General features: G+C 47.7%; 1 protein-coding gene across 7 annotated transcripts in view; it reads right to left on the bottom strand.

Moving 5' to 3' along the window:
* The window catches only part of rapgef2a (Rap guanine nucleotide exchange factor 2a), a 41,267-nt gene that overhangs the window by 8,632 nt on the left and 20,024 nt on the right, over positions 1 to 12,611 (bottom strand). For 4 of the 7 annotated variants that reach the window (XM_077018807.1, XM_077018789.1, XM_077018815.1 and 1 more), the window contains 9 exons: positions 12,585 to 12,611; positions 12,241 to 12,393; positions 11,953 to 12,117; positions 11,726 to 11,833; positions 11,421 to 11,624; positions 11,225 to 11,333; positions 10,810 to 11,053; positions 10,508 to 10,668; positions 10,186 to 10,200 (listed from right to left, as the gene is read on the bottom strand). The exon at positions 12,585 to 12,611 is cut by the window's right edge and continues 132 nt beyond it. In XM_077018807.1, coding sequence (XP_076874922.1) covers positions 10,186 to 10,200; positions 10,508 to 10,668; positions 10,810 to 11,053; positions 11,225 to 11,333; positions 11,421 to 11,624; positions 11,726 to 11,833; positions 11,953 to 12,117; positions 12,241 to 12,393; positions 12,585 to 12,611 — 1,186 coding nt within the window. The remainder of the gene's footprint in view (positions 1 to 10,185; positions 10,201 to 10,507; positions 10,669 to 10,809; positions 11,054 to 11,224; positions 11,334 to 11,420; positions 11,625 to 11,725; positions 11,834 to 11,952; positions 12,118 to 12,240; positions 12,394 to 12,584) is intronic. The other 3 variants (XM_077018799.1, XM_077018822.1, XM_077018830.1) reach the window with 1 other exon arrangement.

The raw sequence follows: 12,611 nt of genomic DNA, 5'->3' as shown, positions 1-12,611 counted from the left end.
AGGGAATTCGCTGCGAGGAGTAGTAGTCGCTACAATTTCAACATTGTTAATTTAGGCAAAGAAGTCAAATGTTCTGTGTGTAATGCGGTATTGAAGTACAACAGTTCTACTAGCTCACTCAATTATCATTTGAACACCATGCATGCAGCTGTCCTGCATATCACCAGTGCACCTGGTCAACCTAAAATCACAGCTACACTGGGAAGGCGAGCGTTTTCGAAGCTCGCTACAAAAAAATACGAGTAAGCTAAAAACAAAGCTATCTACTGCTACTACTGTAGCCCTTACAACAGATTGTTGGACGGCTCTAACAACAGAAAGTTACATTACTGTGACGTGCCACTACACTGACGAGAACTGGCAGCTAAAATCTGCAGTGCTGATTACGACGAACATGTCGGATAGACACACCGCTGACAGTTTAACTGACAAGCTCAATGATGTTGTGGAAACTTAAGCACTCTCCGGTCGCGTTACAGCATGTGTTCACTACAAAGCTAGAAACATTGTCCAAACATGGGCTCAATAATATTCTGTTTGGCTCTCTATTTAATTTCTTCTTTTTTTTAAACATTTTTTTAAATGTCTAATGTTTCAAATTGAACTGAGCCAGTCCTTAATTTATTCCTTTTTTAAAATGAAAGAATGTATTTTGTTATACCATAAAAATTTCCTCATGCATAATTACTTGAGCAATATATAATATAATACAATATAATTATCATAATATAATATATACTTTTTGAACAAAGTGTTTTAACTACACTGCTCAAAAAAATAAAGGGAACACTTAAACAACACAATGTAACTCCAAGTCATCCACACTTCGTGTTCAGATAGGAAGCAACACTGATTGTGAATCAATTTCAACTGCTCTTGTGCAAATGGAACAGACAACAGGTAGAAATGAGAGATTTTCAACTGATTTCAAAGATTTTTATTAATTGAGATCTAGGATGTGTTATTTTAGTGTTCCCTTAATTTTTTTTGAGCAGTATATTTAGCTGATATTTTTAAAAGCCCTATTGAAACACTGAAATTCAGGTGAAAAACGCCGCTTATCGATTAATCGAAAGTCGATCGATAAGATCAGTCAACTAACGATTAATGAATTAATCGATAATTTGCATCCCTAATACATGACATTTCACATTCAGTGCACCATAACAACAATGATGATTAATATGTCCATCCATTGTGTACATCTGTCCTCAGGTATTCCCAGGACCTGTAACCCCCCCTCCCCTCCTTTAGTAGGCCGAGGGCCCTTCGGCCACTATAAGAGAAGGAGCTGGCTGGGCCGCCAGTCCCCCTGAGAATCGCACATAGAGGTCAGTACTACATTTTGTCCATTACTTGAATGTCTATAGAGTCTTTTGGTGATGGGCCAGAGCTACTGGCATCATCACACACCCCCCCCCCCCTTACCGCAGTCACTCGCTAGAATGACGAGAGAGGAAGTCCGCTGTGACGTTCTGGGTGCCTTTCCGGTAGCGCACCTGGAACTTAAACGACTGCAGTGACAGGTACCACCGCGTAATCCTGGCATTGCTGTCACGCATGCGATGCATCCACTGCAACGCCCTATGGTCCGTTTCTAGCACAAAGTCAGCACCGGTGAGGTAATACCTCAATGAATCCAGCGCCCACTTAACTGCTAGTGCCTCCTTTTCAATTGTTGAATAGTTCAGCTCCCTAGGAAACATCTTTCTGCTGATGTAGAGGACTGGTCTCTGGTCCTCGCCCTCACCCTGCAGCAGAACTGCCCCTAGGCCGCTGCCTGAAGCGTCCGTTTGCACTATGAATGGTCTGTTGAAGTCTGGACTGCGCAATACAGGGTCTGCGCACAAGCACTCCTTGAGATCCTTGAATGCGGTCTCACACTCTTCAGTCCATTTCACCCTTTGAGGTTTGTCCTTTTTAATCAAGTCCGTTAATGCTGCCGCCCTGCTGGAGAAATTGGGGATAAACCGCCGATACCAGCCGACGAGACCCAAGAAGGACCTCACCCTTCTCTTTGTCGTTGGTGCTGGACACCCCTTGACCGCTTCCACTTTGTCAACTTGTGGGCGGATAAGCCCTCCTCCCAGGACGTAGCCCAGGTATGACACCGTGTCCCTTGCTAGGTTACACTTCGCCGGGTTCGCCGTTAATCCAGCGTCTGCGATGCGTTGGAGAACTATGCCCACGTGTTGGACGTGCTCCTCCCACGTCGCGCTGAATATTACGACATCGTCAATGTATGCTGCTGCGAAGTCCCCTGTGTCTTTCAGTACAGCATCCATTAGTCTCTGGAACGTTGCAGCAGCTCCATGGAGACCAAACGGCATGACCAGGAAATGATACAGTCCGCTCGGTACCCGGAACGCTGTCAGCTCCCTTGCTTCTGGGCACAATGGCACTTGCCAGTAACCTTTGCATAGGTCCAGTGTCGTCAGGTACCTTGCCTTCCCCAGCCGCTCGATCAGCTCATCTGCTCGCGGCATCGGGTAAGGGTCAAATGCAGAAACTGAATTCAATTTTGAGAAGTCAACGCAAAAGCGAAGCTCTCCATCCTTCTTAGGGACTAGGACCACTGGGCTGCACCATTCACTTGTGGATGGCTCAATCACCCCTAGCTCCATCATCTTTTCCACCTCCATCTTGAGGTTCGGGATCAGGCGTGCAGGAACTCTGCAATTGGTCTGCCTGATGGGCTCTTGTTTCAGTAGCCGTATTTTGTGCTCGGTGACATTAGTCCTCCCTGGGTCCTCACTGAAGACGTCCGTAGGAATGTGTTTCCTCAGCTGTAGCTGTTGCTGAAATCCCAGGTGTGAGAGACTAAGAGGTGCAGCTGGTCCGTTTCCTCCAGGAAAGTACTGCTCTTTACTCTCCTCTTCTTCATCCACGGCCCGAACCCATAGCTGTTCCGTGTTGCTTACTTTGGCTTCGTTCCATGGTCTGAGCATGTTGATGTGTAGTATCTGGTGCTTCTTCTTTCTATCAGGAAGCAACAGTTCATATGAGGTTTGCCCCACTCGTCGTACAACCTCGTACGGCCCCTGCCATTTTGCAAGCAGGCTTGTGTCTGAGGTGGGCAATAAGACCAGTACTTTCTCCCCTGGCCTCAGCTCTCTGTCTCTTGAAGCCTTGTCGTACCATTCCTTCTGTTGTTGTTGGGCTTTCCTCATGTTCTCTCTGACCAACTCAGTCAGTGTTGTCATTTTTTCTCTCATTTTCAGGACGTGTGACAGAATGTTCAGTCTCTTTGTTGGATTAGGTCCTTCCCATGCCTCCTTGAGTACATCCAATGGGCCTCTCACTTCTCTTCCATAGAGGAGCTGGAACGGTGAGAACCCAGTTGACGCCTGTGGCACTTCTCGGTAGGCGAACAACACGTATGGGAGCCACTTGTCCCAGTCAGAGCCAGTCTCTGACACAAACTTGCGAAGCATGCACTTCAGGGTCTTATTGAAGCGCTCAACCAAGCCGTCAGTTTGTGGGTGAAAGGGGGTCGTCCTGATGCCTTTTATACCCATTAACGCAAAGACGTCTTTAAGCTGCTTGGACATAAAGTTTGTTCCCTGATCTGTGAGTATTTCACGTGGTATGCCTACTCTAGATATTAACTGTAGGAGTGCATTAACCAGCTGGCGTGTTTTCACTTTACTCAGTGCAAATGCTTCTGGATAGCGTGTTGCATAATCGGCAATTACTAAAATATAGCGTTTGCCACTCTGACTCTTGGGTAGGGGACCTACTACGTCCATGGCGATCCGTGAAAACGGGACGTCAATAACAGGTAAGCTTATCATGGGTACTCTGTCTGATTTTCTTTTTGGTGCTGTTAGCTGGCACTCTGGGCATGCTTTGCAGAACTCTATTATATCTAACTGCTGACGTGGCCAGTAGAATCGGTTCGCTACTCTGCTCTGAGTTTTAGCGTGCCCGAGGTGACCTGCCCATGGGTCAGAATGACCTAATTTAAGTACTTCCTGCCTCAAACCTACAGGTACCACGAGTTGTTCTATTTCACCTTTTACTCTGAAAAGAATGTCCCTAATTATTGTGAACCGGATCTCGCCCTTCTCTGTGCTCGGGTTCTCTGCCTTTAGGAATAATGGCTCAAGTGTTTTGTCCTGACGTTGTAACTGCGCTATGTTACCAGGCAGTGCATCTACCTCTATATCAGGACATTCTACTTGTTCCTCAATAGCAGTGCCTCTGATTTTATCTTGTCTTTTCTGACTTTTAGACTTTTTAATTTTAGGAGTCTCATTATAGGGTAGCTCCTTCAAGAGAGTTTGATTTTCCCCTGCTACACTTTCTTGCTTAGCCTGCAGCCTGGTTACAACCATTACATCAGCTGTATTCTGCCTATCTGCTAAGAGGTCTATTAAAACGGGTACATCTCTGCCTAAAATCACGGAGTAGGGTGATTGCTGAATTATTCCCACGTTTAGTAGATAAGCCTGTCCCTGGATCTCTATGCTCACTTCTGCTGTGGGATATACCTGCTCGTCCCCGTGTATGCATTTTACCCGTAATTTCCCGGTGTGTACGACTTCATCGTTGGGAAAACATTTAGCAGATACCAGCGTCTGACTAGCTCCCGTATCTATGAGCGCTTTGAATTTTCTACTGCCTATTTTTACAGTAATTGTGCTGTTTTTAGTGTCATCAACAGTTTCAAAGCTAAACTCTTTCCTTGGGCTGTACGACAAACGACTGGAGCTACTCGATAAATTAGGACAAGCACTGATTTTGTGGCCGGTTTGGTTACAGTTAAAGCACCGTAGTGTTTTATCTGCGGGGCGTCTATCGCTAGCTGCTCTCACGTTAATCGCACTCGGGCGCCCGTGTGTAGGTGGTCTGCTATATTGTGGCATCGGACTACCCCGTCCCCCAGCAAACTTACCCAACTCGGCGTGCTGACGCGGTTTGTTGATTTCGTCTAAGCGGAAGTTGCCTTCTGTCTGTCGCGCTGCCACGAATGCCTCGGACATCTCTACCGCTTGGAGAGTTGAACCGGGACTACGCTCGATAATCCACCTCCTGAGCTCTGGCTTGACCATGCGCAGGTACTGTTCCAGCACGATCGCGTTGCCAATCTCTTCCTTGGTCTTCTCCTGTGGTGTCATCCACTTCTCGTAGAGTCCTTTCAGTCTAGTGTAGAGTTCCCGTGGTGTCTCTGCCTCGAGTATGTTGTTCATCCGGAACCTCTGACGGTAAGTGTCTTTGTTTATTTCGTATTTTCTCAGGATAGCGTCTTTTACCTTGTGGTAGTCGCCGATGTCCGTACCATCCATAGCTACGTAAGCCGCCCTGGCTTTTCCTTCCAGAAGCGGGGCCAGATGTAGCGCCCAACTTCCACTTGGCCAGTTCGCCGTTTGCGCTATGCGTTCAAACATTGTGAGGAAGTGTTCGATATCATCTGACTCTTTTAACGTTGGCAGTCTTGGTGTCGGCCACGCTGTGTGTGATGAAACTTGCGATGTAGCTTGCCGAGTTTCACTTTCATACGCTTGGTCTGCGCATTCTGTTTGAGTGCGTCGTATAATCCGAGAATGAGCGAATTCGGTTGTGTCTTCGCTCTGCTCTTGTTCGCGTCTTCCTGCAGCCCGGTCCTTGTGGACTTCTTCCTGCAGTAAACCGAACTGGTGCTGCATTGAGCGCCATCTTTGCTCTTGTTTTGCGACTTCTTTTTGGAAGTAGTCGTCCCTTCCTTTTTGCTCTGTCATAAAGCTCTGGAGCATTGCACACAGCTGTTCTACGTCTGCGGGTGGGTCGCCAGACGCAGCTTCGGTGCTAGAGCTTAGAAGCGGGTCATCTTCTCTTTGCTGTGGTTGACTCATTGCTGGTGGAACTCTTTTTGGCGGCATTCTCCCAGTCTTGTAGCTTGTCTTGCATTAGAAGAGTTTGCCAACCTGTTTCTCTTCCGCAGGTGACCCTCCGTGGCCGTTTCACTGAAGCCAACCTCTTTCGGCGTCACTCTTGCAAGTCCTTGTTCGCTGCCACCATTTGTGAACGTGGTACGAGTGGGTGAATATGGAGGTGGGTCCACTACAGAGAGTGAGATGGACATGCACGCACAAAAGTTCCAGTTCCAGGTGTTTTAATGTTGAAATCCAATGAATAAATAAATAACTGACGAATAAACGTAAAGGAAAACTGTATAAAGGAAAACTAATATGTACAATGTACTCAAGCCCGCAAAGGCTTGTAAGCAGTACTTTTAAACAAGCACTGGCAACAGCAGCCAGTCTAGCCCCTAACTTCCTTGGGCTTAACGCAACACATACAATATCCACCAACCAATAACCAACCAACATCAACCTCTCCACCATCTACCTTTTTCTAGCCTCTGAGAGGAAGCCCTCTTATACTGGTAGCCCCTCCCCTTAATTAAGCTGGGGCATACCATTACCACTTGCAGGGGTTATCTATAAACACAAACATACCATACATACATTACATAACATTACTGCAGTAACAATATATACATGACATTTCACATTCAGTGCACCATAACAACAATGATGATTAATATGTCCATCCATTGTGTACATCTGTCCTCAGGTATTCCCAGGACCTGTAACCCCCCCTCCCCTCCTTTAGTAGGCCGAGGGCCCTTCGGCCACTATAAGAGAAGGAGCTGGCTGGGCCGCCAGTCCCCCTGAGAATCGCACATAGAGGTCAGTACTACATTTTGTCCATTACTTGAATGTCTATAGAGTCTTTTGGTGATGGGCCAGAGCTACTGGCATCATCACACTCCACAAAAAATATTTTTAGGCAGCTATTTATTAAATAATTTTTCTCTATTTTATTTTTTTGCACATAAATCACTTAAACAGATCCACATCCTGAAGAGTGGGTAAAGACCTCACCATAACTGAGGTACACAGAGTGGGTAAAGACCTAACCATAACTGAGGTACACAGAGTGGGTAAAGACCTCACCATAACTGAGGTACACAGAGTGGGTAAAGACCTAACCATAACTGAGGTACACAGAGTGGGTAAAGACCTCACCATAACTGAGGTACACAGAGTGGGTAAAGACCTCACCATAACTGAGGTACACAGAGTGGGTAAAGACCTCACCATAACTGAGGTACAGAGAGCGGGTAAAGACCTCACCATAACTGAGGTACACAGAGCGGGTAAAGACCTCACCATAACTGAGGTACACAGAGCGGGTAAAGACCTCACCATAACTGAGGTACACAGAGTGGGTAAAGACCTAACCATAACTGAGGTACACAGAGTGGGTAAAGACCTAACCATAACTGAGGTACACAGAGTGGGTAAAGACCTAACCATAACTGAGGTACACAGAGTGGGTAAAGACCTAACCATAACTGAGGTACACAGAGTGGGTAAAGACCTCACCATAACTGAGGTACACAGAGTGGGTAAAGACCTAACCATAACTGAGGTACACAGAGTGGGTAAAGACCTAACCATAACTGAGGTACACAGAGTGGGTAAAGACCTCACCATAACTGAGGTACAGAGAGCGGGTAAAGACCTCACCATAACTGAGGTACAGAGAGCGGGTAAAGACCTCACCATAACTGAGGTACAGAGAGCGGGTAAAGACCTCACCATAACTGAGGTACAGAGAGCGGGTAAAGACCTCACCATAACTGAGGTACAGAGAGCGGGTAAAGACCTCACCATAACTGAGGTACAGAGAGCGGGTAAAGACCTCACCATAACTGAGGTACAGAGAGCGGGTAAAGACCTCACCATAACTGAGGTGTGGAAAGCTTTTACTCCTCAGGCCACAGCAGTAAAAATATAGCATGTACATTCAGACAGCGTTTTACACCAGTTTGAGGACACACTTTTATGGTTTTGGATAAAGAGCAGTTATCCTTTGGCAGGTGATTCAGATCGATGATTATAGTCTGGAACTGTCATCTGACATAACGCTTTAGTGTGAGCAATTGATGACAATCATTTACTTCAGAGAACAGACAGCTGAGCTGGCTAAACTTCCTGAGGTCAGTCCAGGAGTTCTGAATCTGCGTGCAGTCAGTTAGTTTAGTGGGGGTAACCAATTAAGCCCAGCATCCTCTACACCTGCCAGCTTCAGAGTCAATGTTTGGAGGTGCGGATGCCTGAGAGTGAACTGCCCTATGACTCTGAACTCCCACATCCATCTGAGATGAACGTGATGGTGGAGCTTCAGATGAAGGAGCTCCGTCTGCTCCAAACCTCCCGCTGAGGTGGACCTCCACAACGTCGTTCACATGCCAGACGAGTTCACATGCTTTCCTCTTTCTGAAAGTCGCCAGCATCAAACTAGGCAGCATTATTTGCTTTTCCCTGCTCTGTGTGTAGGTGAGCTTGTGACTCCCCAAGCCTTCAGGAGCTGGAGTGCGTCTGTGCTAACGCAACCAGGATCTGCGTGTTCTGTTCCTGGAGACCCACCAGAACAATAGAGAGAAAGCTTATGATCATCTCCGCCAGCTCCATTACATTTTGCACAATGTCGTGGACTATGGCAGCTTTACAAAGGTAAATGCTAATGCATAATTACTGAAGCAATTCATCAGCGGCTGCTGGGATTAAGCATCGAGAGCCTCCTTGTATTTCACTGGCTGATCCAGCAAAGAAATACATGCTCTTGTCTGTCCTTCTGCTACAAGTAAGACCCCATGAACATGGAGGCCTGTTGAGAGGCTAGAACGTTACACAGGAATACTAGTACATCCACGTATTGTGCCAAGACTCACATGGACCATAAAGGGGAGTACCGCTGTTCAAACAAACCCAAGTCCTCATATTCAAGAGCAGAAAGAGGGAAGAATCCAAATGTCAGAGGCTGAAGGGTCTACGACAAAGCAGACACAAAAGAAGAAAGAAAATGACATTTCAGCTGTTTCTCATATTAACACAGCTTCAATGGCCATGGATAAACATCTCAAAGAGATGACGTTTGTCTCCATATTTGCAGCACATCATCATCTCTTGGAACTGTGCCCTTGTAAGAATAATTTTCTTGTTGGGAACATAAAATCACCCAGTTAGTCTAGAATAAAGTTTGAATGAATCAAGTTTGCTTTAGGGATGGAGTGCTGACTGAGATGATTAAGCACTCCATGTTCTATCTGCTCTCTCTGACCCCAAGGAGTACTTCATGAAGAACATAGCTAGATTTGGCTAAATCTGCAACTTCTCCCAACCAGCTCTACTCTTCATCACCCCTCAGACCCCCCCCCCCCACACACACACACACACACACACATATACACACACACACACACACACACACACACACACACACACACCCTGCTACCCTCTCTGCACCACTCCCCTCTTCCTCACACACACCGCAGCCGTACAAATACCTTTCCCTCTGCTGCTAATAAACTAGAGCTTCGCTGACTACAGCTGACTCCGGTCTCTTGCTTTGGGATTTGCTCACCAAGCTCGTAAAGACAACGGGCCAGACAGACGGGTTTTGGTTGCACTGGGGCTCAGCAAGGGGCTAAAGAACCTTCCAGTCCTAACACACTCAAAGCCGGTTTGATCCAGCAGACGTGCAGAGTCATCAGCGTTGACAGCGGTTTTAACACCAAGTTCAACTTGAAACTGCTAGAGGCTCACGGTTCAGGATCCACAAATCATAAAGAACTCCCCCGTATGCTTCAACCATAGTTCCTGTCCGTAAAGGAGATGATGATCTGAGAACGGTCGCTGACCAAGACCACGCAAAAGGGAATGGGAACCATGCAATGAGTGTGAACTCACAACAGACTTCAGAACTACTAAAGTCATTTCAGATTAACCTCTCAATTAGCTTATCTGATTTATTGGAGGAAATAAGCTTGCTCCTCTGTACTCTGTACAACCGCGGGCATCACACGGTGTTTTGCCTACTTTAGGAAAATTGTTTCCGCGTACCGTGAGGTCAAAATGCTACGTAAAACGAGTATAGGTTGGCAGGTCTGGGTGTTGAGAGAGAGAGAGAGAGAGAGAGAGAGAGAGAGAGAGAGAGAGAGAGAGAGAGAGAGAGAGAGAGAGAGAGAGAGAGAGAGAGAGAGAGAGGATAATAGAGGGATATGACAGACATCAGGTGGTGGAGGAGGGGTAGAGGTATAAGACAGGTGTCTCTGGGGAAGTGGGTAGTGACGTGAGACAGGCATCTCTAGAGAGGCAGTGGTAAGAAACCCAGCAGTGTGCAAGTACTCACGAGTAAATCCTGGTGCTGTGAGTGAAAAAAGGTTCCGGAAAAAGTTAAAATATCATGTAAGTAATACAGCAGGGCACTCGTACACCAACACTCACACACACACACACACACACACACACACACACACACACACACACACACACACACACACACACACACACACACGGTGTAGTTAGCTCTGCAACAGACAGTAAGGCAAGAGGGGGACTGAGAACAGAAAAGCTGGGTGGTCTGGGTGAATGGCCAGTGGCGTTTAGATATTGCTGTGCATGTGCTGTTAACAGCTCAGTGGGTTTCATTTGTATACGAGGATGGTGGTTACCAGGTGGCTGCGTGCTGTAGTCGATGATGCGCTGTTGGCCTTGGGCCAAATCGGGGTTGCTGGATGACAGGTTGCTGCCGACGGGTATGGTGGGCGGAGCCTGCTTGGTCTGCCTCAGGCCCAGAATGCTGTCGTCCTGCGTCTGGCCCAACCCGAGGTCACTGTGCCCAAGAAACATCGGCTCTCATGAAGCAACGACCACACAGTGCTGACAACTCAAGTCTGGTTTCTCTGCAGCTGTGAACGAGTGGGCATGCGTATTTGTAGATGTATGTGTGCTGATCCATGTGTGTGTGTGGTACCTGTACGGTTTCTGAGGTAGGATGGTGATGCGAGTTTTGTCCAAGATCTTCATCAGCTTATTGCGGCCACCCACTGTGTGCGCTTTAACTTTCTTGCTGATCTTCTCTTGACCCATGAGCCCGGTGGTGACCCCAAGCTCAGGGACAGAGTGGCGGGAACTTTTCTTCCCATCACCGATCTTAGGAAGGTGAGGAACCCCATTCTTCCTCTCCTCTGCAACCCGGGCCACCAACTCCTTAAAGACTGATAGAGAAAGGGAAGGGAGAGACAGAGAGAGAGTGAGAGAGAGGTGTTTTAGAAGATCTGTATATAATACTTTTGTGGTAAAAAGAACAATGAACATCAAATATTATATGCTACATGTGGGTGCCGGTATAAGATAGTGGATGCGTGTGGACTTGTAAATAGACTGACCTAGAAGGTTGGTTTTGACATTCATGGAAAGATGCAAGTTGTTCTTGAGGATGTCAATGGCTTTGGCCAATTGTACATTCTCAAACGTCTGTCCATTCACCTCTAATATCTAGAAACACACAGAGAGACAAATATTTGGTTGAAAATCATCTGTAAAGTAAACATTTAAGAATCTTCCACAATGAAGTAGTCTAACCTGATCGCCACGCTTAAGCCCCGCCTCCTCTGCTTTGCTGCCCGCTTCTACACTGTTAATGAAGAGGCGTGTCCCACGCTCGGCACCACCAATCAGAGTGAAAGGGAGGGCCGTCTCCCGGGAAGCCCTCATAATGGAGACCAATCGCGGTTTGGCCTTGGCGGCACATGCGATGTTCAGCAGACGCAGCTGGCCAATCATCTTCTGCTCGGCCGTCGAGAGGAGGAAGAGAGGCAGGAGGAATGAGCAGGGAGGAGCTTCCAATGAGCACTGCCTGGTGTGTTTAGGGGCGGGGCTTTTCATACTTCTCTTTCTAGACAGTTCTGGAACTCCTCCAGGAAGGTGGTCATGCCAGGGTCTCCCTCGAAGTCACTGAAGTGATTATTGACCCACAGCAACACGACCCTCGTCACCTGAAACGGACGGGAGGTGAGGGAGAATTAGAGCGTTTTAGGGGGGAAAACTGGGGTTTTACCTGTGTGTGTGTGTGTGTGTGTGTGTACATGGGATACACACACAACTGCGTGCATACCTTATCACGTAAACTAGGGTCATTGAACCAGTCCAGCAGTCTTTGGCCCAGAATGAGAGGGCTGGTGAGGAAGGTGCGGTAGGTCAGTAGGAAGTCCTCGATGTACGTGGGGTCCACCACGGTGTGGTCCTCCACTAAATGCTGGATGAGCCTCTCAGATGTGCCCTGCAACACACGTTACCCATGACCCACACGAGCTCACTGAGGACCTTCCCCACCTGAGACGCCCGTCTGGAGGACCTCGCAGCTCAACCAAAACAAACACCAAACACAACCCCCAGTACTCACCTTGACCACGATGTGGCCCTTGCGGGTCCCCGTGCGGTCCAGCTCTCGGTGCTCCTTCACCATGACGATCTCTCCCTCCTCCTCCACCCGCTGGGTGTTCTGCTCCACCTGGTTCAGGATGCAGCAGTAGTCCTGCTGGGCTACACACACAAACTACACACACACACACACACGCACGCACAGGCAAAACACAGTGGTAAGACTGCCAAAGCACAAAGAAAGTATTACTGACGCGAACACACACACACACGCACGCACGCACGCACGCACGCACGCACGCACGCACGCACGCACGCACGCACGCACGCACGCACGCACGCACGCACGCACGCACGCTTTCTCACCTGGCAGTCGTCCACTTTGGTCCTCAT

Source organism: Brachyhypopomus gauderio, chromosome 1, assembly GCF_052324685.1.
Source record: "Brachyhypopomus gauderio isolate BG-103 chromosome 1, BGAUD_0.2, whole genome shotgun sequence".
NCBI lineage: Eukaryota > Metazoa > Chordata > Actinopteri > Gymnotiformes > Hypopomidae > Brachyhypopomus > Brachyhypopomus gauderio.
The sequence above is the reverse complement of the archived record's forward strand: the minus strand, read 5'-3'. Positions and strand labels throughout refer to the sequence as shown.